The sequence below is a fragment of the Poecilia latipinna genome, unplaced genomic scaffold (assembly GCF_001443285.1).
Source record: "Poecilia latipinna isolate Pla-1442-1.1 unplaced genomic scaffold, P_latipinna-1.0 Scaffold596, whole genome shotgun sequence".
Taxonomy (NCBI): domain Eukaryota; kingdom Metazoa; phylum Chordata; class Actinopteri; order Cyprinodontiformes; family Poeciliidae; genus Poecilia; species Poecilia latipinna.
The window spans coordinates 54,405-81,002 of record NW_015113212.1 but is presented as its reverse complement, the minus strand read 5'-3'; the positions used below and the strand labels follow the sequence as shown (position 1 = coordinate 81,002).

Here is a 26,598-nt window from a genome sequence, read left to right as displayed (position 1 = left end):
AGACCAAGACCAACTTCGAGTACCACAACACTGCCTAAAAGATGATTAATTTTAAATAAAAGTAGCATAATCTCAGTTTGAAAAAAACAACTTTTTATTTAAGTAAAGAAAAAGGATCACTGATGCAGCACCTAAAGTCACCCCCTATAATATCTATAAAGTAAATATATTTAAAGCATTTCAAATGAGACATTACTTTTTTTTATTTTATTGGATCATCTTTAAGGTTTTACTTATTTATCACAAGACAAACAAATTGAAATTATATATAGAAAATAAACTGGACCATATATTGCAATATTCAATTGTAAGTGCTGATAGTTTTGACTTATAATGCTAATTGATAAAATTAAAATAATTAGATTAAAGGAAATCCAGTTGATCTTTGCTAAAATCTTTCCTCCTCTGCAAGTATGTGGCGACAGTGAAAAGAAAAAAAACCTCACTTTTAACAAGAAGAAACCTTCAGGTCTCTCAGTGTGAGCGGCCATCTTTAGGGTAATTAACCTTTTCACCTTTTCTTTAGTAGTGATACATCTTTATAGAAGGTTGGAATGTTGCTGACAAAGCAGCTAAAATACTACTATATATAGTCATAGACCAGAGAATAAGTTGTTGTTTTTACTTTGTTTAAAAATGTAGAAAAGCTTCAGACTCTACTTCATTAATATTCATTCATATTTTCTTCTTCAAAAATCCTGTATTATTATCTTTACAGGTAATATAAAGGTACGGGTGGCCGAATGGACAGAAGAGCTGACGGTTGACCCAGCAGCGTTCCTCACATATCAGCGCTCGAGCAATCAACCCTGACGTGAGTTTTCCATCGGCGGCGCCAGCGTACTGTTACAGTTGACACAACAGCAGCTGAGCACCCTGCTGAGAACGGCAGGCTCAGCCTAGCGAGTTTCGTGTATGTTTTTGTTTGAGAACAGGATGAGGTGGGTGCGCGATCCCCCTGCCCCAATCCTGGAGGATGCAGTCCGGCTACCAGCTGGTTTCCATTAGCATAACTCTTCTGAGGAATGGCAGGACTGGCTCATGAGGGCCGGAGTGAGAAGGAGGCAGATGATACTGGACCGTCTTTCAGAGCAGCGCCGGATCATCTGTGATTATGGTGAATTTTTAGCTTTCATTTAAAGATTAGGACTAAACCCATACAGTTTAAAGACAGAAAAATTCATGTCAAGAAAATGATCGTGCTGAGACATAATTTTTGGTCTTGTTTGTGCACATTTATGGTGTAAATAGTTGGTTAAAGTTGCAATCTTGGTACCACACCTTCAGCTTTCTGTGGTTTCACAGTTTGTGTTATGTCTGTTGTTATGTCTGTGTTTTGCAGCTTTGGTAGAATCAGTGGACAATCTAGCATAAAAAAACTGTATCCTAAATTCATGCTCCATTGCTCCAGCAAATCATGTCAAAACTACTTCAGATTTCACAACTAATGAGGATTTATCATCTACAAATCTAAATATCAGTTGAAATAGCTTAACATTCCTGAGGATGCTCTTATCTGCTTTCTTCTCCAGGTACACAAAAAAATCTAAACCACTCAGCCTCCATATAAGGCAGGTGCCTGATGAAGTTTAGCATAAAGCCTGACAAACAGGAGGAAACACTTAGCTTTGCACTTCTTAGGCGTAATAAAATCTTCCTACCTGCGCCTCTGGAAAGGGCTGAAGCTGTTTTTAAGGTATGAGTAGCCCTGCTTTTCATTACCAGCATCAGACTCTATTTCATCAGGCAACTTTAGAGCCTAAACTAACCAAAAAGAAAAGCAAAATGAAGTCCATCCCAAGAGTAATATGCGTCCTGAGGGGCTGCTCTTTAAAGGAGAAGTGTGTTTATCTCACACAGTGAGAGAGATGCCACAGATATGTGGCAGCTTCAAGCGATTACTCAGCCATACTTTGCTTGGCCACCCACAAACCTGAAGATATTTGGTTTAAGTGTTGAAATGAGAGACTTACTTTGTGGAGAAAGATACCACTTACAGTTGTATATATAATGTTAAAACTAAGTTTGCTGTGGATCACAAAAGTATTCACACCTGTGCACATTTTTCCACATTTTCTGTTAATGCAATCGGAAACATGAGTTTATTTTATTGAGATATCACATGATGAACCAACATGGCTTACCATGCCGGTTATACATGTTTAACCAACATAGAAGTGGCAGAAAAACAATAAATTAATATTGAAAATTGGCATGCATTCATCACTCTAGAGTCAACAATTTGAAAACCAAGCGTTTGCCAGTCTAACACAAGGGAACACGGAAACATTAATGGAACAAGACAATCAAGGACACACACACTCCTCCGCCTCAGGGCATGCTTAGCCAAACATTTTAACTTAACATTAATGTTTCAGGACCAGTGGAAGAACTCAGAGGGAATCAACATAGACAGTGGAAGAACATTCAAACTCCATGCAGAAAGTCCTCTGGTCTCTAACAGTCATTGGTTGCACTGGATTCTATTTATGTGTAGGGTTGGGTACTACATCAATAGCAATATATACTTATGTACTGTGATGAACACCTGATCAATATCAATAGAAAATACATCCAATTTAGAAAATACGTTAAATTTCACAATCTGGAACCGCACTGCATTCTGGGGAATGTAGGCAAAGGAAAAGCTACTCAAACCCTCACTACCAGCTAAGCAAGGCAGGTGGTATCAACTCACTCACTCACTCTTTGGTTACCTAGCAACAATCTGTTGAGTAACTTATGGTTACATAGCAACAATGTCTTGAGTAACTTGGCAGCATTAGTTTCAGGTTTCAGCACTGTGCCTCAAAATAAGAAATAACGTGGAGAGAACCAAGAAAATGAGTAGCTAATAAATAAATAAATGAACAAATAAATCAGATACCAAACAAATATCAGATTTTAAGATTCAGCACATCTCGGTTTGGACACAAACCATGAATGACCTCACAGAATACACATCTTTAGCTGGAGCTGGTGTAAGCAGCCAGAACGGTTGAAGAATGAGATGAGAGAGCAGTAATGACAGCCCCGCTCAGCTGGGGGCTCTGCCTCCCACAGTGAACGAGCCTGAAGAACCCCATTAGAAACGGCGGTGAAATTTACAGGCCTCGTACCGGACGAGCTGATACATGGACGATGCCCTTAGGATGCAGACTCTCCATGTAGCCACAAGACTAAGTCATAGAAAAACACAATAGCAGGACTATGCAATGACAAAGGAGGGTCTGTTTCCTGTTTCTCCAGGCACGCACTTGAGCTGCATGGTTTCAGGGATCATCAAGCTCCTGACTGGTACCTTTAACCCATCCCAGCAGGGCGACACAAATAGCTTCTCAGCACATGACTGCTTATATGCGGCAATAAATTCTCCAAACACCGTGAGTAATGCTGTTACTCCCACTTTATGCGTGTGTTTTCCCCCCTGTTTCACTCACAAAAAAACATCTGGAAATAAAACAACAGCTCTAAAAACTCCATCCAAAAAAAAAAAAAAAAACCTGTTCAATTAAATAAATGCTCTCATATTCCAATTCAATTCCAGTGGAGCTGTCAGGGTAAAGTAAAGCAAAAGCAGGTGAGCGATCTGCTGAGTAAAGGTGAAACACAACCTAAGCGTACCTTAACGTAGGCGGTGTAGCGCTGGCACTTCTCTCTGTTGATTTCCAGGCTCAGCTGCTGGTTCATTTGGCTGATCTGAGATCCAGTGTGAGTGAAATAAATCCTGGAAGGCTGGCTTTTCTGTCGCTTGTCCACATCAGCAGTCAGGTTGTACAACAACTCTGAGAAACGGCAGAAGCACAGTCACGCATAACATTAGCTTAAAAAAAAAAAAATAGCCAGTCGAATACAGACAGTCCTGGGAAACACTTTAAATATGCAGTGGTTTGGTTTTCTGCTCGTTGCCAGCAGAACATGGGAAAAAGTAAATTATTGCTTATTGGAAGCAAATTAAACAAAATGAGTCATAGGGGGAGACGGAAACATTTTTGGTCAAACCATCATGTAGAGCTTTAATGTAAGGATGACTGCTGCTCGCAAAATGAAAACAGGAGCAATATTTCAGTTTGTTCAAAGCGGTTTATCATAGTTCTTTAATTAACACGGCAGGTAAAGATATGAATTGTAGCCACGTTACAGTTTTTATTAGAAATAGCTCAGAACAGCGATTCTCCAGCTGCTGGAGCAGAACTGAAATGTTCTTACAGTGAAAATAAAAGTATTTATATCCTCTTCCACGTCTTGTCACATCACAAAAAATGAATCACTAAAATGAAACTGTGAAAACACCAAACTAAGTCTAGTTCAAATATCTTAGTACAGTTTAACTAAGACAGAACTAACCTTTCAGCTTGTTTGAAGTAAATAATTCATTAATATTGATTTATAAAAACATACCAGCTCCACTGACAGACTATTTAATGTGTAACAAGAAATTTTCCCATTTAGTGAAATAATCTGTAGTGAAACTAATACTTTTTAAATCAATATTAAAGCATTATATACTTACAACAAGCTCCTGTATTTTGCTGAAAATGTACTTGTAATTTAGTTTTGTCCTATTTTAAGTGTACAGATATTTGCACCAGAAACGAGACCAAAAGTACTTGGCAAGATTTTATATTTTTGTGGCTTTCCTCGTGTTTTCTGTGTCCCTTACAAACAGCAAACAGGAAATTTTGTGGCTTTCTTGTAACAATTCTTTCCTTTCTGTGACTATTCCATAAAAGCAAAATTTGGCAGGTGCGAGGCCAGTACTTCTCCTGCTTTTTCCAGCCTAAACTTTTTAGAGCAACTTCTCCAAAGTAACCATGCTTCCTCGCTCAGGCTGTCAGCTTAGATTGAAGGTGATTTTTGGGGGGGTTTGTTGTGGTGCTATGCTCTTTCCATTTTTCATGAGGTGGAATATTTAATGTAATGCTTTAAACTTCTCAACGACTTTATCCCTGACCTGCCTGCAGTGTCCCTTGGTCTTCATGATGCTGTTTGTTGACTATTGTTCTCTAAAAATACTCAATACTTTTCATCACCCTAGAGTTTATCTAAGGGTATTTCCCTTCAGCTTTACAATTTTGAGCTATTTTTTATACTTTTGCAGGCTATTGTTTCCATCCCTTGCATACAGGGAGGAGCAACATGAAATCTATTTGAAGGTTTGAAGTCATGAGGATGATGTAAAACTTTGCTAATGTTTCTGGGAAAACCATATATGGACCTCTGGCCTTTTAGAAACCGCTTCTCTGAATGAATAAGCCTCATTCTGCAGTAATTTCCCCATGGGGGTGTCATACTGGTAAAGCAGTGGGAGGGGTAGTAAACACACCCAATTCGGACCAAACTAAGCTTTCTGTTTCCGTTATCCAACGGAGTGAATGCTATGAGCTCATTCCAAAGGAGGTGCAGGAAGGTTTCACTCCGGGAGTCACCGAGCACACAGTGCTTCACTTTCCATGGTGACGGCCAGATGGGTAAACAGACAGGCTTTCTTTCTTCTGTCCAGCCAGGACAGTGTCATTATGCAACCAAAGGGCTGCTGCTCCCCTCGGGGGAGGCTGTGAGTGACCACACCCAAACACTAGAACAGGACTGCGTCTCAGCTGTCATCAGGCACACCCAAGAACATGTAAGCAAAAGGTTGATCGGTACACACACTGGGCAAACTCAAAGTCAGCCATAGGCAAGTAACTTAGTCTTAAAGGAAGTGATTTTCAAGGCAAATTTCCCTTTCTGCTGCACCTTATGAAACAGACTTCACACAGATAGAACCTTGTTAGAAACACTTTTTCCCAATCAAAAATAACCAATCAGAGCCAGGATGAGTGTCTTAGTGCTCTCAATCAACCGTATGTGCTTGCTGCTAAATGTGCTAATGGCGGAGAAACAACTTACCGTTACAGGAAAACCGTTTATCTGGTGTCATCAGTGGCTGTGCTAACTAGCCTGAGAATTTATGACAATCTATGTTAGTTGCAGCGTAGCACAGAGCAAGGGAGATCAGGGAGAGGATGAGCAGCGCCACATGGAGGGGTGATTGACAGCACTAACACCTGCCCCCTGGCTCTGATTGGTTGTTTCTAGGTAGCACTGAGAGAAGTCAGAAGAACTCGTTTTTTTCATAGATTATGTGTCTCGCGCCTTAATATCACGACATAGAGACAGTTTTAACAAGAAAATTTAAAACAATTTTTTTTTTTTAAATAAAAGTTACATACTACAGATTTAACTTGGATGGGTGGGTGAATGGATGGACGGATGGATGGTTAGGTTTCTTTAACCTCTTGTTGCCTGCTGTATCTAACATAAACATCGTATCATAATCAGCTCATTTTTAACTCATTTTAAAACTTGTTCCATCTTTTCCCTCTCGTCAGAATTATTCACCTATTTCTCCAGGCACCTCTCTCCCCCTGAAGTGCATGCAGACGGTGATGTTGAAGCAGTTCAGGTTCTGGTGACCTTCGTGGCACTGCGGCACAGAGATGTTGATGGAGACGGGCAGGAAGATGGAGACATCCACTGTAATGACAGGCCGTGACCTGCGACCACACAAACCCAGACAGAAACACCGTGTGGGAGAAACCCTTCATTTAAACCGCTGTGAGGAAGAGAAAGAATCACTATTTAGGCTTTCATAGGTAGAGAACTCACCTCAGCAGAACCACACTGTCTGCCATGAAAGCTCCAATGGTGACATCTGCAGCAAAGACACAATAGATTTTGAAAAACCATTAAGAAGACATGACGCTAATGCAACATCAGTGGCGCTTACACCTGCAAATTTTAAAACAATGCACAAACCGAGGCCTTCCAACGTCATGCAGGCTCAGTCTATCAGAAATGGAATGCAGTAAACAACATGCTTCTGTCAGTCACGGGGTGGAAATATGCTATTGTTGCTTCCAAGAAACTACAAAATGTTCAGCAGGAAAACAAGAAAGTGATCTGTTTCATTTTTGCTTTTGCATCTGTGGATGGGGAAGCTGTACCTGCATATCCATTGCCATCCATGTCCACTTTACCAGAGATGGACTGGCCGAACATCTGTAGCCCGGGGCTGACGCTGCGCCCAGATAGTTTCTGAAACAAATGATGCCAGCCTTTAAATAACAACATGTGAACCTACATATTTAAAGAGACTGCACTTCTTATGTTTCAGTGGGTTTTTCAGAAATGAAAGCTCCCACATTAATGCACAAGAAACTAAGATTGCAACAGAGGCAAAAGTATTCATAAACAGAAGAGGTGCATGTGTTTTATTGGGATTTTATGACCAACACACATGATTTTTCCAAACAATGATGAATATTCGGTGTGTATTTGAATATAGTTCACTTGGTGTGCTCAGAGAAACATGTAAAGGTCAATTTTGGTCTCATCTGACCAATGAAACTTCTTTCAAATGTTTACTGTGTGATATACCTGGATCGGAAAAAATGGAAATAAGACTTTTCATGGCTTTCATTTACCACTTTTACATAAAAGCCTGATTTGTGAGGGATCAACTAGTAGTTACCCTAGAGCGCTTTAGCTCCTTGAGAACTATGTTGGCTGTTTTAAGGCTCTCTAATAAGCATTCGAAATCTTTAGAGAATTAATTTATGCTGACATCGAAATAAAAAAGGTAATCAATTTACTGAAAGTGGAGTTGGATGAATACATTTAACCTGGGGGTATACATAACAAACAAATGCATGCCAAAGTGTTCAGCTTTTTATTTCCCCACAATTTAGCAAATATCCATTACTTTGTTTTAGTCTATTAAATAAAAAAAAAACATTAAAGTTTATGTTTATGTGGGAATAATCTTGACATTGATAGTTTTGAGAAGCACTGCACAATTTTAAATAATCAAGTTGTGTTAGGTTGGTGGAAAAGACATGTAAGTGGTTTGGTGAAAAGTTTTAGTAACCCAGATTTTTCTTGTAATTAAAAGAGGCAGAAGAGGCACTTTAAGAAGCAATTTGGGGGGTTCTTTTAAAACAAAGACCCTGAAATAGTAAAAAGGATTATACCTTATGACTTGAAAGTACATAAAAATACACCATTGCCTCTAGGAGGGAGGCAGTGGTGCACAGAGTGGACAAAAAGACAAAAATCTTGGTTTAAAAATGCATTTAGCCTCCCAAATGTGGTCAAAAGGAATGAGTTCTCCTCATTTTTCAGGAGCTGTGTGGGTCTAACATGTAATCCTGAGGCTAAACTACCACCTGCAAAGTCACCATTCATCACTCAGCTACTAACAAGCAATCAAAGGCAGCCATATGGTCCTAATCAGGATAGTTCAAAGTGTGCATGACTAAAGCCATAAAAACACATAAGTGTAGAAACAAGAAAAAAAAAAAACTGATTAGATGCTAACATTACATCATGTGAGAATCAAATCCATTTACCATTGAGTATTTTCTCGTGATTCCTGTGGCGTCTCCGTGGTAGATATACACGGCTCCACCATAGTCGTCCTCTTTAGGTGCTCCTATGGCAACATCTGAGGAGACAAACAGGGAGGAAGTTATGTTAAAAGTTTACCCTTTTAATTGGGGCATGTGTTTGTGAATGTAAAAATATTTCATTAACCCCCTGTTTACGTTTAGCTGGCATGTGCATGGGAAACAAGCTCTAAAAAAGTCAAACTCGTAATAGACAATTAAGCACTCTTAGGGACTATAAAACCTGTGCGACCCCTGAGAATGTGGAAACAAGGCTATTAAGTTCTGGCAAATTCACTGAAATGCTCTCATCAGCTTATTTTAGTAGAAAGTCCATATTTAGACTTCCTCTTATAAACCAAAACACTTCCATACAAATTGTTGCTGCGTACCAGGCAGAAATGGAAGAAGAGACGTTACACAATAGCTAATTCAGTGTATGGAGACGAAATTAAACCCTGTTGGCAATGGTTTTACGGTAGCTCTTTAAAATTAAATGGCAGCAGTTAAGTTGTAAATAATTATCTGTCAGTCAACAAGCACATCTGGCTCTTTCCCACAATGTGAGAGTGATGAGTTACAGGATGAGTTATAATTCCCAGCTGCCATCTTTCGCTGCGCACAAACACACCCGCTGGTGCCAGGCTGCAAGCCTCGAGGCGTATCTCACACAGAGATGAAACCAGGCAGAAGCTTCCAGCCGTGAGCGAGCGATGGATGCCAAGCAGAGTTCGTTTGTAGCCAAACCGAGCAAGTGCCAAGAAAACAAACAGCGTAACGGTATGTGGCTAAGTGTTAGCGGAGAACTGGGTTTGCATCTGCATGGGTAAGAAAGGGTGAGAAAAGTCAGCGCACTGAAAACGTTCGAGGGAATTTAGACAAAATATCCTACTTAACATACCAACCAACAATGCTGTGATAATGAACTTGACTACGGAGTAATGTCACTCTGAGTTGAATTCAAGGGGTTGCAATTCTTGGACGGCCTTTAAAAGCAACTTAAGATGATCTGAAGATTAGACATAGTTGAGTCTCACAAAAGCATTCCCACCACTTGAAGTGTTGTCACTTTTGTCAAAGGATTACCATGAACATCATCTGTTTTATTGAGATTTTGTGTAGTAGACCAACAAAAACAACTCAATAATTGTGAAGTGGAAGGAAAATGACACTTGGTTGTTTTAGTATCATCTATTACTGCAGTGACAGCTACAAGACTTTCTGGGTCTATCTCTATCAGCTTTGCATTCCTAAAGAATTACATTTCCTCATTATCGTTGGAAAATAGATGAAAGGGAACGTATCATGCAAAATTCACACATTTCATGTTTTTGTGCTCACTCTCATTTGGGTCTCAATTGCTTCAACATCATCCCAATGAGTTTAGCAATGAGTTCATGTTTTTTTGGTGTCAGGAAAAAGAGACATTTCAAAAACTTCCCAATTGTCCCAGTGCTCCAGCATGTTTGGTCAACTGGTTTGTACAATTCAATTCAATTTAGTTTGTTTATGTAGCACCAATTCACCGCAAATGTTGTCTCAAAGCACTTTACAAAAAAAATTAAAAATGAAAAAATCATTGGCAATGACAGTGGCTGCTGGAAAAGACAAGCGTTTTGTTGACTTACAATTTTAAAACCACTTGCTGTATTCTTGTTGGTTGTGTAGCAGGCTCCACTTCTGCTTTTCAAAGGTGTACCATTGTATAATTGAGCATCTGTTTGCAACTATTTTTATGTATTAGTGTAAATGTTGAGTTGGAGGTCGTGGCCAGCAGAAGCTTATTTGGATTTAAAGTGGCAAGAGGGCCTAAAAAAACTCATTGTGAAAGGAACTCAAAATAAGTAAAACCGAGCAGATAATCTAATGATTTTGTGCAAAAAACTTTATGAACATAACCTAACCTGTTCATAATAGGTCACCTTTAAGAGTCCACCAATAAAATAGCTGATTACAGCAGCTAAGACAACAGTTCAAAGTTATAAAATGAGCATAATATGAACAAGCCAATGAAAAAGCCTGTAGTGGTGCTAAGTGTAAATAATAAAATACCAATAAAATACAATCAAGCTTGAGGTTGCCACATGACAAAATGTGAAAAAGATCAGTAGAGGCTCTCGTAGAAGTACAAGTACTTCTATAAGACACAGTAGATCATATTTTTGTGTTTATTTCATCCAAATACATGACCGGTGCCAGAGTTTGGTCTATGTTTCAGTAAGTCTGGCTTGTTTCTGGTGAGAGTTGGACTCTATCAAGGTGGTCACCAATTCTATTCATAACCTTTATAGACAAAATTCCTAGATGTTGAGGGGATTCATTTTGGTGGCCTCAGGATCGGGTCAGGCCCTGATCTCCAGCATTGTGTAAGTGAAGCAGCTGGGATGAAAGTCAGAACCTCCAAAACCAACACCATGGTCTAGAGCCAGAAAAGAGTACAATGTTTTCTCTTGGTTGGAAGGTGAGGCTCTCGATGTACTAGTTGATTTACGTTCCTACCTTTATCTGCAGTCATAAGCTCTGGGTAGTGACCGAAAGAACAAGTTCCCTCCCTTTGTATTGGATTTAACTGGATGGATGGGAGGATTAATGAACCCTTTGGACAAACCTTGATAACCATCGTCATCAATGTCTCCAATCGCTGCAATGGACTCTCCGAAGTGTGCATTGAAAGCACTGTCGCCAGTCAAAACTCCATTCTCCTCCATCACCCCCTGAAAGATGTAGCAACCAAAGTAGATCACGCTCTTATCCAAACCCCATAATAAAATTAAACTACCCCACTGCAAGAACAAAAGCAAATCCAAACATTTGGATTAAAGGCAAAAACGAGGCATGTTCCAATGAGATCAGCTTGTTAGTGACGGTATCGTGTTCATTTCTGCTGAGCCATGTCCCACTCACATTGCCCCTGCTGAGGTACACAGACACTTGGCCCTCGTCCCGGAGCTGGCTGTGCATGGGTGCCCCCACCAGCAGGTCCGACAGGCCGTCCTGGTTCAGATCAACTGCACACAATGAGGAGCCAAAGTAAGAGCCCATCTGGAACCAAGTTGAGCCACAGAGCAATGGGTCAGATCACAGGCAGTTCCTCAGTGCATATAAATGAAACACATCATACTCTCTATAACTTTTGCTTTTATATCTCTATAAATCACACACCAATCATCTGAAAACAAAAGCTTTTACGGCGATCATGGTTTTTGCTGTAACTCTGTATAAAAACCTCCCAAGATTTGGCTCGTGGCCAGCGAGTTTCTGCCTAAACACTAACACAGACATAAACAATGTGGCTCTAACAACAAAGCAATTATAGTAGTGGGTCTGCATTGTATCTCAAGAGCCAGTTACAAGATCCTAAAGCAGATAAACAAATGTGTTTACATAGTTTCTGCTGTGAGAAAACAGGGTAACACAACAAGTGTACAACTTAAAAAATATGCACAAATGAATACACAAAGATGTTCTGAAACCTTTAAAACAGATCTAGGTACATACCATTTTCCCTGAGGCTTGAAAATTCTTCACCAAGGACCCAGCTTCAAGTTTGAAAATGTAAACCTGTCCAGGAGTGAAACAGAATTAGCTTATCAGCAAAACGAGACCAGAGTACAAAAGTGGTAAAGTAAAGTCCGTACCTTTCCAACGCCGTTGTGCTGTGGTGCCCCGGCAGCTACATCTATCGCATTAGGAGAGGAGAAGTGCCCAGCAGTCACAGCATAGCCTGGAGACAGAGACAAAGAATTAATCATCGTATTGTAGCTGTGAGGAGTTCATGCTAAATACCAGCAACTCACAGTGAAACTACACACTTTAAGAAGCCATCCACAGGGCTCTGCAATTTTTCTGGAGGAACATTTGACCACTTTTTCGATTAAATTTGGAACAGCACCTCACACAGACTCGACTTTTAGGCCTTCAATATTATAAAAATGCATTCAAAATAACCCTGATTTATTCATTCATTCACTAGTTTTGATTTTTGTTTGAATAAAGTCCACCTGGAACACCCAATCATGACCAGATTTTAACCATTTGCTAGATGGAAGTTAATGCCACAAGCTACAAGATGCTGCAATACATGAGGAAACCCCAAATACCTTCTGGAGGAAAGTTAAATTGTCAGAAGAGAGATGATAACAACATGTAGACTCAGTTTTGTGTAATTCCAAACTCAAATGAAAACTGGTTTTAGAGATTGGTAAACAGACGAACATTAAGCGTCTATTGAAAATATATGAATTGTGCTTACGGACAAGGTCCAGTGTCAGGAAACAAATCCATTTAAATGAGCTCATCTGACAGGACAGTGGGCAAATGTCTGGCTAAAATAAAACCAGAACCACGTAGAAAAGGGTGTGGCTTTAATAATAAAACCTTGCTCAGGGACAATTATCCAAGTATTAGTGAGGTCTAGATATATCTGAGCATGTTTTTATAATTTTCATTCTATGTGAATAACCAAAAACAAAACACGATAAACTCTAATCTGTGCACCAAATTCTAACTTTTAAACATTATTCATCTGTTGGTGAAGTGGTTTGCTGAGTAGTCAATACACCTGAAAAAACAACAACAAAAAAACAATGCAAAAGCATTACTGGAAGCTAAAAATGCCATTTAATCTTTTGTGCATGTGGTTCTCACCAAGGTAGCTGTATCTGTGTGAGTCAATGCTGTCTTTGTTCGGGCTGTAGAAGGTGTCAGAAGTCATGTTGTACACCTTAACCGTCCCGGTCCAGTAGTACGAGCCCGGCGCCCCCATTACCACCAGCTCCTGAGCATGAAACAGGAAATACATGTAACTGCGGAGACCTTCTATAAAGACAGAGAAAGGAAAGGAAAAACACTGCCGGGTGGATGTCTGGTTAACCAGTGACCACAGACTGGTTTGTGCTATCTGCTTATAAACACATCACGTGCCAAGAGAAGCCGTTAATTGATGGAATGAAGGAGTAAGAGAAACTCATGAAATGAGCTGGGCATCCTCCCTCTGATGAAAAACACTCCAGGAAAGATGCTGCATCCCTTGGTTATTAGGCCTGTCAGTTACACCGGGGAATGTGGATTTACCGCCGGGAACGCTTCCTTTGAACAAACAAACTAAACAACACAGTCAGGACCTTACTCAGCAGTATGCCGTCCCTGTGCTGCGGCGTCAAACATCTGGGCACCACCAGGCACACGGAGCAAAAGTTCAGACAAGGATAAAACCCAAACAGTTGGATGCCTTTTCTTTCAATTCTTCACATTCTTTCAAAGGTAGGGGGGGGGGGGGTTCAAATGGTTTACCAGATCCTCTCTGACAGTCTTCAACCATGGAAAAAAAAAAGGTGGCCCGATAATGTCTCAAGTTTCCATCTTTGTTTTTCTACGTCTCTTGCCTGGGTCTCTGTGCAGCTTTCGCAAGAGGGGATTTAAAACATCTCCCACAACAAATTTAAGATTCTTATTTTTAGCACAAAAAATAAGAACCCTAACCCCAAACCTCAAACATACTAACTTTTAACTCATGTTTGCTCCTATATCTATTTTCTTAATTTTTCTCCCATTGCACGTACAGTCTTAATATTTTTCATTTCCTTCAGCTAACTGTAGTACTTTGCTTACTTTACATTTTAAAAAAAAATTAAAAAAAAAAAAAAAAAAAAGAAGTCCTATGTTACTTGTATTTCTCAGTATTTCATCATTATTAAATAAACCTCCCACTAAGTCATTTCTGCTCAGAGGACACTTTCAGGTTACCTAAAGTCCACAGCACATTACTGTGGGTCTAAACTGAATGTCAAGGTAACCTGGGAGATAGAAAAGAGTTTACAGCGCATGGCACACATGCTAACATCAGGAACGTATTTTAATGTGATTGTACGGAAAACAAACAACTTTAAACTAGTTGCATATACAAGCTGTAAACCTAATTTTGCCAGTAGATGTATTTTCTAAAAAAAAACTTTTCAAAACTTAATTTCTCTGTTTACTGTTGTATTTCACTGGCCAAACAGAAAAGATGCTTTTGACACCAGATGTATACAAAAGGCTTCTCTGCATCCTGTGATGATGTCATGTAAGCTTCAGAGGATGGTCCTGCTTTTTTAAGCATTTATCTCGTGGAAGCACACCAGGCACAGCCTTTCCTACCGTCGCTGCACGTGGAAACATAAGCTACCACTTATCAGCAGTTAATCAGCTCAGCGTCTGTGGCTTTGATATAAACCCTCGTGCAAATCCAACTGGAGAATTCGTATTTTCCACATCATTTGACTTCTTAAACAAATGTGAAAAAAGATCCCGTTCTGTTCACCGTGGAGGTGAACAGAACTATCCTTGGAATACCAAAGTTAAAGTCAACAAAGAGCACAGGAAGAATAAAGATGCCTTGAAGTTTTTGCTATGAAAAGACTCCTTTGAGAAGAAAAAAAACACACAGTAAGGACGATCACGAGGGGCAATCTGGTGCGTAAATTAAAAATTCAAAATACTAAAAGAGATCAGCTGTCCAAATACCCATTCTATGTTACATTTCTGAGGGCTATGAAGAGTATTTAATTACCAAACAGAGTTTATTTTGTGAATTATGTATGGAACAGTTCAGAGTAATAAAGTATAACAATGTTTTAAAAAGTTATGGCTTCGAAACCACAAAAATTTTCTGTCCTACTCTTCCTGGAATTTGAAGTAGTTTTAGTGAGACGTTAGAGAAATGACAACTTGATTGGACTTTTCTCTGGCTCTGGACAGCATCATGGAACTGCACATGTTGCTGTGCAGCCTGAAGATTGTTCTTGCACTTTTTTCAAGCTTAAAAGAAATACAAGTTGAGCTTTATGTTAATATTTTAGTTCATGAGGAAATAAAAGGATCGGCCCCCGAAAGTACAGGTGGTTACGAACTGCAGACTGAACGATCAGAGCAGATAGCCTGACTAACTAACCAATTTAAATGATCAAAAAGGTCTAACATTATCGACAATAAACACTTGAAAATAATTGCTAAATTTTGCAGGTGTTTATTGTATCTTTAACTTTAACCAAAAGCTAAAGGCGGATCTGACATCAATCTGGACTTTTATTTTGCTAATCAGACCAGCTGTTGTCTTTTTCACTGCTCTGCTTGTGTTTTGTTTAGTTTTTTTTTTTTTCTGGTGGTGTTTGAGGCACTGTTTTAGTCGCCAGGCAATAACTAGTTAACCTGCAATGAACTTTCATGTCAAAACTGTAAACCTAACACATGGTCTTTAATCGGTAACTAAAAATGACACCTTGTGAAAACCATGTGCACATTGAGACCAAAATCAAATCCAGACTAAATGAGCTGGACATGGCAAATATAAGTCAGATGAATTTGTTTCATTTCTGTGTGTGAAAAGATGATGATAAAGAAGAAGCATTTAATGCTGCTGTTGTTGCTCTCGACCGGTAGAGGATATTTCGTTTGACTCAGACTTCACTTTGAGAGAAGCAAAATAACTTGATGATGAAAATCAAGATGTTAGCCATAAAACAGGACCTGAAGAAGGAGTCTTGCTCATTTTTAAGTGAAAATACCTCAAACAGATTATAAAGCATAAATCTGACGCCTTATCTGTTAAACTTTACTGAGACTGAGCGTGTGATGATAAATTATCTGTAAAGTCACCAAACATTGCTTATCACATATTGTGAAACAACTTAGGTTTTAGTTTGTCGATTAGGAGGTACACTTACACTCATGTGTGGATCTGACTCCTTAGGAAACATTTTACTAATTGGAATATTAAACTGAAGAGACTAGATGTATACATTTAACAAATAAAACTAAAGTCTGACTAAGAAAAGTTTGACTTTTGGTTCATTTGAACTATTTCTTAGTGTGATTTAAGATGAAGGTCACATTTCATATGACAATCCGACACTTTGATGTTCTGTTTCTATCTGGAAAGTCCATCTTAAACTTCAGATTTATCAAAGAGACAGCCGACTGATGACGTTTCAGAGGCAGTGTGACATCTTTCTATTACACGAGCAGAAACAAGGGATTAAATATGAGGATGAAGAAGAACTGCTACTGACCTCTGTGAAAACTCCCGCTATCCCAGCTTGGCACGAGCCGTGCTCTTCCCCATACTTCTGCTTATAGTCTGCAAGAAAAAACAAACCACAAATTATTTTGCTGTTTGCTCGAGCCAGCGCTTACTGCTGTTTTTCTCCTGCATTCCATATGGAGCTAGTCAAAGTCCAATCCAAGAGGAATCCAGCGGCACAGAACAGACTGAAGGAAGGGCTGCAGCTTCGCTTTTAACAAAACGACCTCTTACTTGGGAGGGGAGAGAAGGGGGCTTTCCTCTTAGGTTACAAAAATATTGAGCTTGGACTTAAGGAAAATGCGTGGTAAATACAGTTGCATGCTCTGCGTGTCAAACTGCTGGCAGTGAAAAGAAGGAAAGGAAGTATAATTCTGACCTGAGAGCACAATTATGGTGCGAAGCGGAATTTGATCTATATCTCAATACATCACCTACGAAATTATACAAGCAACATTTTGGCACAACTTAATTCAAGTTATTCTAGGGTGGGCATTCTTTTTTTTTTTTTTTTTTTTTACAACATGTGTAAAAAAAGAACAATCAGGGAGAAGATAGATTTGATTTATTATAATCAAAATCTTTTTCAAATTCACAGAGCTTCTGGGAAACCAAGCCGAAGTCGTTGCTTGTGTTGCACCTTTGCCGAGAAGCGTTTCAGAGAGCAAAAGTGTTTCTGGACTGCGGGGAGACAGATTGATGCTCACTCCCCACCAGCTGCTCCAGCCAGAACACCAATTACAGGCTGGAGGGAGAGATCGGCCTCCCCGGTGCTGAGGCTGGCCGTTGAGATAACGCACTGTGATGAATAACAGTGAGCCGAGGCGGGACCTGAGGTATCCCAAGAAAAGTTAGTGAGGTCAGGAGATCTCAGAGGCACGTGGGCGGCAGCCATGTACAGACAGAGTTAGCATGTTTAATTATCCAGGCAATTTGTTCCAGTTTTCAAAGAGAATCATGTCAAACGCGAGGCCCTCGGGCCACATCTGGTCCGCCTTCGTCATTTATGTGGCCATTTGGAAACTAGAGGGCCACAAAAATAAAACCGTCAAGATAACGGTTGCATGATTATTACTATTATTATTTTTTAACGGCTCAAATCAAATGTGTTATTTGCATAGTGCCAAATTGCAACAACGTTAAAAGAGCTTCAGTTTTATTTATTATTTTTATCAGGACTTTTTAGCACATCTTGATTTGGCCTGAAATGAAAATTATCTTGACACATCTCTATTAGGCAGTCCAAGCTGTCAGTGTCTTGTAAAAACATTCATACTCCATTTTGTCACAATCAAACCACAAACAGTGATGTATTCTATTGAGATTTAACATGGAAAACCAACACAAAGTAGAGCATACTGAGAAAAATTATACACGGTTTTCTGATTTTTTTTCACAAATAAAATATAAAAAGTGTGACGTGACATATTTATGCAACCCATTTTTGTCTTATACTCCTTAATAACAACCAGAATAGAGTTTAGATTTATGAACTGAGTCTGACCCTGACTTAATTTCGTGTCAGGTTAGAAGTATTTACTTGATGGTTAGGCTTCTGAGGCACTTAATAAACCTGAAAGACATGCAGCACAGAGAAAACCAAAAGGAGAACGCACAACATAAATTTGTGTTGATCTATTTATTGCACTGTAAATAGATTAGTAGAGAGTTTAACTTGCTACTGTAATAGAGAAAGTAAGTAGGATGCAGAAGTTCATCAGAATGTAACAAGTGCAGAGATATAATCCTCTCAATCACACATCCCAGATTATGTGGACTTGACTCACTGCAGTTACAACAAGCGACAAGAAAGAGCTGGAAGACATTAAACAAAAGCTAAAAGATGCTTATTGAGACAGTGCTCTAATAACAAAAGCAGAAAAAAATCGTACCTAAAATAATATGTCAGGTTTACTTTAAACCTAATTAGTCAAGTCAATCTAGACCCTAATATAGAAGTAATCCAATTTAATCTGCAGATGCTCTGTGATAGTTTACTTGACCCTATTACCAAACATAGTGGTGCTGACGCGCACCACACTTTTCAGATTTTATCTTCATCCATTTTCACTTGTAAATATTGTGAAGCTCTGCTTTGTGTACCTTCATAACAAGGGATGAGCGGCATTGTTCTTCCCTGCAGCGTCGGGGGGATGATGGAGCAATACCCGTGTGGGAGGATGTGCTCCGAGTCGTAGTAGACGTTTTTCCAGCGGTGAGCGCAAGCCTGCGAGTGGAAACAGAGATAACCTCATTCGGCAGCAACACGAGCACTTCAGGCCTCCTTCCACCGCGCTAATCGCCTCAGCAGCTTCCTCCTCGCTGAGCTGGAGTCAACGCGTCTCTGCGGCCGTCCGATGATCGTCAATGAGAGGGAGGGGAAATTAAAGGCCGTCCATAAGCCCCCGACCATGCTGTAACAGCCATGGTCTGTGGTGTGAATATCTCTGCTGCAGACCGAGATCTGCGTTTGCCAAGATGTATTTTCTCATCAACATTTGTGCTTTTATTGCAAAACAGCAAACCGGAGAAACCATGAGGTCAAACAGGCAGGAACAAGAACCAGATCAAAAGGACAAGAGAACGACCTCCGAATAGGGAGCTTGTTTTGTTGGGTGACATTGAGCAAAACTGCAATAATATTTTGCTGTTCTTTTTCCAAAATGAGACATTCCACAGTTCCATAACCAAACGGGATAATCGTGTCTGGATTTTGGAAATTGACTGCACGCATGCACAAATGTGGTAATGACTTAGTCCCCCTGGGGATCGATGGTGGGCTCCCGGGGACAGTCCTGGAAACCTCTGTGCAGACAAAGTACGTTTAATTCCCCCCTCCCAATAAAGAGAAACCAACATCCCTCCCTCGCTTCCCCACAGAAACACACACACACACACACACACACACACACACACACACACACACACACCCGCACACACACACACAGTCATTCAGACTGCAACACCAGAGCCCTGCAGCCTGCAGACATAAACACAGCATCAGATGACTCTCTGGAAACAAGATGCAATGTTGAGAAACATTGCTTTAAACTTTTAAAGTACGACTTCACCGGTGGGGGGGAAAAGTAGCATTTCTGTCCTCTTTTTAGTAAAAGCAGAGATAACGCAGCTCACTTTTGGGACAAATAATATGAGGGTTGCGATGTTCCTGTTTTAAAAAGCTCCATCGTCACAAACAAAGCTTTTACTGAAAGCTCGCCCGGATGAAATCACCGCTGTACACATCTGCCAAGCAGCCGTTTTTTTTTTTTTTCTCTCTCTGCTGAGTCTGCTTGGGTAAGATTAAAAAAAAAAAAAAAAAAAAAGAGAAAACGTCTGTGCTTTTGGGGAGGCACGGCAACACGTGGCTTTTAAAGAGCCCCCTCCTCTGTTTCATCGCGATGCTGTCAGAACTGCGAGAGAGCGAGCCTAAAAGGGATTTTTCAGTTACACAACTCGGCTCCCACGTCCAAGACCTGTCGAGTTTTTGACTGACAGGCTGGCGGAGCGAAGGTTCGAAGCCAGAGCATTCCTCCGTAAACTGCACCAAACAATGGAGACTCTGGAGATCAAAAGCAAGCTGAGCTCCGTCTCTGACAGGATTTGACTTCGATTTCTGTTCAAATCAGCCGGCAACAAGGTTTTCCAAAGTATTCACCTGTCAGGAATGCTTCCACATTGGCGGTACTGATCAGAACCCCCCGTTTCTACTGACTGCCTTTAGCAGGAGACAGGGGTTAATATTTAATGAAAGGCTGCCCCTTGCATGGGACCTCCGCTGTGGGGGCTGAGGCCTAAACAAACTCTGCCAGACAACCATAGATCTGTGTGCAAACGAGCCTGTCCAGGATCTACGCCACTCTGACCTCATCCAAACCATTTGATGAAAACACTCCAAACAATTTTTTTTTGCAAAAATTACGTAAAAGTCATTTCCAGGCATCATTCCACCTTCCCCGACACAAGGAAGCAAAGAGAAAACTTGTTTTAAATCCTTCGCTGTTATTATCTGTGCCAGGCGGAGCTTGAGAGGATGGAAAGAGAGGCGTTTTTACCCAAAGCGAGGGAGTAATGCTGGGGCCAGCTGTGGTTTAACAGTGCGGTTCGGGGTAAAACATTTGTAACAATGATGTGGGCATAATCTGGTCTGTGCTTTACGAGTAGACATGGCTCCTATTAAATACGCTGCAGAAGAAGAAACTTCGGCCCACCAGTATTTTGCCGCTGGCTCTGTCCTGGCGGGCCAGGCTGACCCCCATCCACTCGTCATCCCTGTCTCCTTGGCACGTCTTCCCGCACGACTCTCTGGGCTTGTTTCCTGAAAGACAAAGAGAGCAGTTTTCAGACGCTGAGTCATCAGGACGGAGGGAGAAGCCGACTCTGATTGTGGAAGTGATTTTACACAACTCACAGTTTGAGACAATCATAATAAAAAAAACCCGAACTAATGCTGCTCTGCACAGATGTTTCCATCGAATCTTTCAGCCAAATCCATAAACAACGATGTCAAACTCACCGTAACACAGCAATGCTTGACTTTCTGATCAACCTTGCAAAAAAATATGGACACATTTTCTGTGATTCATCACATTACAAACACAAACATTATTGTTTTAATTGGCGACTTGTGTGACAGACCAGCGACATATTATTTACAATACTGAAGTGGAAGGAAGCTTGCAAGATTGCTTTTACAAATAATCAAATTAAGATATCTTGTTCCACTAAATAAGCCCAGTGCAACCACCTGTGTGTAATAAAATATCAGTATAAAACCAGCTGTTCTGTGAAGGTGTCAGAGGTTTTAGAGAACATTAACACACAAACAGGAGAGCTAGGATAAAAAAAATATATATATAACATCACCACAAGCTTTAAGCACCACAGAGCTCTGTTCAATCTATCAGGACATAATCATCCACCTGAACTGACAGGTCAAGTATTAATCACAGAAGCGATCAAGAGGCCCAGAATAGATCTGCAAATATCCAACACTCAGGTGGGAAAACCTGCTGATAAGAAAACTTTTTCTCATATGCCCCACTAATTTGGCATTTATGGAGGAGTGGCAAGAAAAAAGTCACTGAAAGAGACCGATACAAAGTCCAGTTTGCTGAATGTCGTTCATATGTTGAGACCATTTCCAAGTAACATAATGGTGATGGTACAATAATGCAGGTACGCCCTCTCAGAGTTCAATTAACTTTAATTTCTAAAGAATATTTAACACCGAAACTGGAAAACATTTTAAATATACAAAATAAATAAACAGCACAAAACCCCCCCGACAAAAAACAACAAATAAAATGGACACTGAAGTCTCTCTAAACAAAACTGCCCATGAGGAAAAGAGTTGGCTGAGACCAACGCAGCAGAGAGAAGACTTTTGCCATCCAGTCTTTGGTAGAAGGAGAGAGAGAGAGAAGAGAAAATGCAATCAGTCATGCAGATGGAAATAATTATTTTAATGCTAGAAAATCAAATGAAACCAAACTTTATGATTTTGGTTTATATACCAAACACTGTACGTGGATAACAACGCGTACAACATCAGTGAAACATGGTGGTAGCAGCATCATTCTGTGGGGATGCTTTTCTTCAGGATTGAGAGGAAAGCTGTTCAGATGTGCGTAAAAGATGAACAGAGTATTTCAATATGTGAAAAGCTGATAGAAACTCGCCCCTCATAAAACTATTATATTATGATATTTGATTTCATGATCAAATATCATGAAATCTGTTGTTGCAATGTGACCAAACGTGAAAAAGTTGAAGAAATATAAACACATTTGCAAAGCAAAACCATCCCTAGTTGAATAACATGCGTTGTATTCCTAAGTCTTGAAAAACCCTATGTATTCAGGATTTGTTTTAGCATTAAAAGTAATAACTATTCCCATAATTAAGATATTGTCTAGTCTGTTGAAAGTGCTGTGGGCGCTTCACATGTTTAGATTTTTATCCATTATGCAATTCCCATCAGATAAGTCATTCATTTTAAAGCGTGAGAATGGCTACAAAACTCATGAAGAACTGCATTCAGAAGATAAGCAGAAAGGACGTGATCCCCAGATCACGACTGAGTCAGTCCTGAACTGACGAGACACTGAACTGAAAACCTACTTCAGAAATACTGACAAGTGTATCTCCAATAAGAAACATATATTTAATAATTAGTTAGAAGTGTTACAATATGCAGAATGCTGAAACCAAAGGTCTGAAAACACGTGCTTCGATTTCATTTCCTGTGAAAATAAATTCCTATATTATAGCCACAGACAAATTCATGTGTAAGCAGAGAAAAAGCTTTATCAGAATTTGTATTGCTGATTTTAGCTCTACCTTCAAATCAATTATTCCCAACAGACTTCCACAAAAATGGAGCATTAATCTGTTCTTGAGCACAGATTGCTCTCCGACTCTCCGACTCCAGTCGTCCAGAGCTAGTCCTGCAGCTTTTAGTTAAACCGCTGCTTCAACACCCCTGAATCAAGCAAACAGCGTGACAAATAAACTTGATGTCACGCTAAAGAGGTGATTCAACCATCTGATTAAACTGTGATGGAGCAGGGAAGCGTCTGAAACTTTCATTGCTCTGGCTCTTGGAGACCACAGAATGAGACTGAGCTCAATCGTCCTCTTCGTCCTTGTTTCGAACAGAAGCGGACCTCAAAGATGTGTTCATGACCAACCCATGCAACATGATTTAAAAAAATATCGCACCATAGTAGGTCTGGTAATGGACAACATGAGGTTCAGTACTTGATTGTGCCATCAGAAATTAAATATCTCCAAAAGCAAGGAAATGATAAGTGGTCTTTCATCTCGAGTTGATCTGATAGAGCACAAACATGTTTCACTTGGAGAGCAAAACCAAACAGCAGACTTTTTCCTTTTTTCCCCAGGAAATTAAAAAAATTTTTCCCCCCCCCCCCCCCCCGCTCACCATCTGTATCTGTAATCGGGAACCTTTTGACCTGCTGCTGCTGCACAAAGTGGTTTTCTAGTTGAACTGCAGTGGGTGGTGAGGAGGAGAGATAAATGACACACCACAACTCTCCAGCAAAGAGATCTGAAGTGACAAACCACAAAGGAAGGAAATATGTACTCTGAGGAATCACTCTCATCTTGGGCTTCGGCCGTTCTCACTTCTTCCTTCCAAATGAAGAACATCAGAGGGCGTTAAACAGACTGAAAAGTACCAGAACGTATTTGTTATCTTACTGCTTTCTTTTTCTTTGTTTGATTTTCTTTATTTTTGTTTAGAAACCAAACTTTAACCCTTTTTGGCCTAAATGTAGCGAGAGCTGTGGCTCACCTTCCACCTTTTTATTAGATTCATGCAAAAAAAAAAGGCGCTAAATACATGAAAATAATAGAAGAAAAATTGTTAGAGGCTACTGAAAACTTGTTGGTGGGCCAACAGCAGGAAAACGACCCAAAATGTATAGCCCCAGTTTCCGAGGATTGATTTAGAACAGCATATGCAAGTGTTAGCATGGTCTAGTCAAAGTCAAGACCTAAATCTAAAATGAATATCAATTAATTACAGCAAATTTGGAAATGCAAAGTTGGTTAAGACCTCAAAACACCCGCAACTGTAATTACAATGAAAAGTGGTTCTATATTAACAAATATTGGAGCAATCTGATCTGTCATCAAACTAACAGCGAACTGACGAACTGAGAAACACGGTATGCGTGCCTTTTTTTTTATTCCTGATGTAATATTTTACTGCCGTTATTGAGCAAATGTTTCAGAAACAATGAGAATAGCAGTTAAGTCATTTCTGCGTTATTTCCACAAAGGCCAGAGTTCTGACATATTACTAAGTGTTTCCCGGGGGCTGTTTTTGCTTGTCTGCTGTGTTTTGCTTTAGTTACACATTGGCAGAGAGCAGAGTAAATATTAAAGCCATGCGTGCGCCCTCTGCGCCTTGACCATAAGAACAGAGCATGACGGGGGCTTTATAAGGAGGAGGGAGCGCTAAATCCCGACTTTCTTGGCTCTTATGCTTGAAAAATATTAGTAGGAACATAAATCATATTAATCAAAATATTTATGAAGTTCTGCAGACATGACTCCTTTGTTTTGAGAGCTAAAAAAACAAAACTTGAGGGTTGTTAAGAGCAGAATAAAAGGCGGCATTATTCTGGTAAAACAAAGCAGATGCTTGAGAGGGGAGTACATGCAAAGAATAAAGAGGAGAGGGAGATATGTGGACTGCATGGCAGAAACGCGGCAGTGAGAATGTGTGGAGTTGCGCTAAAACGCAGCAGCGGTTGCGCTGCGGTGTGACTGACCTCTCCCCAGGTCCATCTCCGTGCAGCGCCGCTCGGGGTTACTGTGAACCCGACACTTAAACACAGCTCCGGGAGAGCGCACCGAGCTGCTGTAGGTAGAGTTTGCCTTGGGTGCTCCCACTATTAGCCTGCACACATAAAGAGAGGGGAGAGCATCGCGAATCAAACTCAGTTCATCCCCCCAAAAAACGATGGAAGAAACGGGATTACCTTTTTGAGATTATAGAGCACGTCAAACTGTCTTTTTATGTTTACAAGGTTTTCAAAGACATGTCTTGATATTAAAAAAAAGAAACAAATGCATAATTAAGGATATAATGAATATATTTTCCAGAAACTCTGGGACTCACCAGCGTGTGTTGTCATGAAAGTGCTCCAACACGGAGTAGCCAAAAAAACTAGAACTTGGTCCTTGAAACACCAAAGGATGTTCTAAGTCAATATTGTAAGAACAAGCCAGCGAAATAGAGAGAAAGACATAAAAACTTTGCTGCACGTCCGTTCTGTGTTTTAGCGGAGGAGCCATCCCTTTGCGCGTCGTGCGTAATAACGCGGTGAAAGTGTGCAAAAACTACGAAAACACTCAAAGTAGAAATAGATCCTTAGCTCTCCACTGGTGCCAAGCGTTACAAATTAACTTCAATATGCTCTTGCTTCGCTTAGCGCCTCATTTATTTCTGCGGTGGCACAAGCAAAGACCAGAGAAGGGAAGTTAACGGTCCGGTAAATAACGTGCGTCAGCTTCTCTCCATTCTGTGTCAATCTGGGGAAGTTGTTGCTCGCAGGCTCACTGTCGATCTGACAAATGCAGCCAGCAGTCAGGTCCGTAGGAGGTAGCCTGGAAATAAAGAGGCGTTTTTTTATTTCTCAAAATAAAAGCGTCAGAGTTTCTGAACTGATTGCCCAACTGCTAATTTGAATCAGGTGCTTTATTATGAAGGTTTCGACCGGAAATGTGTGTGTGTGTTTTTTGTTTTTTTAAATTGTGGACGGAGTCATAAAAAGAAGTGAATGGTTTTGAGGCGCACAGCGTCACATTACACCCATGAGTTTTATTGGGGTTCAAGCTCAACAAAAGAGAAAGATGAGCGCTTACTGCGCCCCCTCTAGGCCGAAAAACACAACAAACATTCTTCACTCTGCACCCAGTGGCGTTTGCTCAAGGGCTTATCTGATAAAATCAAGTGTATTTAATTTGTAGCAGGCATATTATGAAAATGTCTTGTGTAAATATGAAGAACTTTCACTTTCTACTGTTATTTATGTTTGAATCTATGAAATCCCCAACACATTTTTTAAAGATTGTCACATTACAGCCACAAACTTGTCAAGTATTTTTCACTTGACATGATGGACCAACACAAAGTAGCAGATCATTGTGAAGGAAAATTATACACACGTATAAAGCATTTTATGTGTACAGTACCTTTTACAGCCATATTCACTCAGATACCCCTAAATAAATCCAATCACCTACGATGACATCTAAAAGGAGTGTACTTTAATCCGAGTATAAATCTGGATGTTCAGTGAACGCCTCAGATGTTTATTAGAGAACATTAGTGAACAAAAAGCATCATGGAAGACAACAAACAGTGCAGGGACACAAGGAAACAGTTGCTCTGGAGTTTCAATGCTCACCTTTTTGGCAAAACTACAACCATAAAAACTCAGAGGTATTATAACATGTTTCAGATCAAATGTATGTGTTAGAATGGTCTAGTTAAAGTACAGATCTAATATTTTCAAAGAACCACAAGCCTCTAACTGGCAAAGACGTGCAGACCCGAAGTAAAATGTAATTCTG

The 26,598-nt window shown here is 40.1% G+C and overlaps 1 protein-coding gene across 1 annotated transcript in view; it reads right to left on the bottom strand.

Annotated features, from left to right (window-relative positions):
- itga9 (integrin, alpha 9) overlaps positions 1-25,652 on the bottom strand; it is an 86,202-nt gene extending 60,550 nt beyond the window's left edge. Inside the window, exons 1-15 of the mRNA XM_015042581.1 lie at positions 25,142-25,652; positions 24,792-24,919; positions 20,700-20,806; positions 18,592-18,715; positions 16,478-16,545; positions 13,077-13,206; positions 12,068-12,153; positions 11,928-11,990; positions 11,334-11,471; positions 11,038-11,143; positions 8,394-8,488; positions 6,990-7,080; positions 6,652-6,697; positions 6,385-6,539; positions 3,625-3,785 (exon numbers count right to left, since the gene is read on the bottom strand). Of these exons, the coding sequence (XP_014898067.1) occupies positions 3,625-3,785; positions 6,385-6,539; positions 6,652-6,697; positions 6,990-7,080; positions 8,394-8,488; positions 11,038-11,143; positions 11,334-11,471; positions 11,928-11,990; positions 12,068-12,153; positions 13,077-13,206; positions 16,478-16,545; positions 18,592-18,715; positions 20,700-20,806; positions 24,792-24,919; positions 25,142-25,317 (1,674 nt within the window). The 5' untranslated portion in view covers positions 25,318-25,652. The remainder of the gene's footprint in view (positions 1-3,624; positions 3,786-6,384; positions 6,540-6,651; positions 6,698-6,989; positions 7,081-8,393; positions 8,489-11,037; positions 11,144-11,333; positions 11,472-11,927; positions 11,991-12,067; positions 12,154-13,076; positions 13,207-16,477; positions 16,546-18,591; positions 18,716-20,699; positions 20,807-24,791; positions 24,920-25,141) is intronic.
- Between the last annotated feature and the right edge of the window lie 946 nt (positions 25,653-26,598).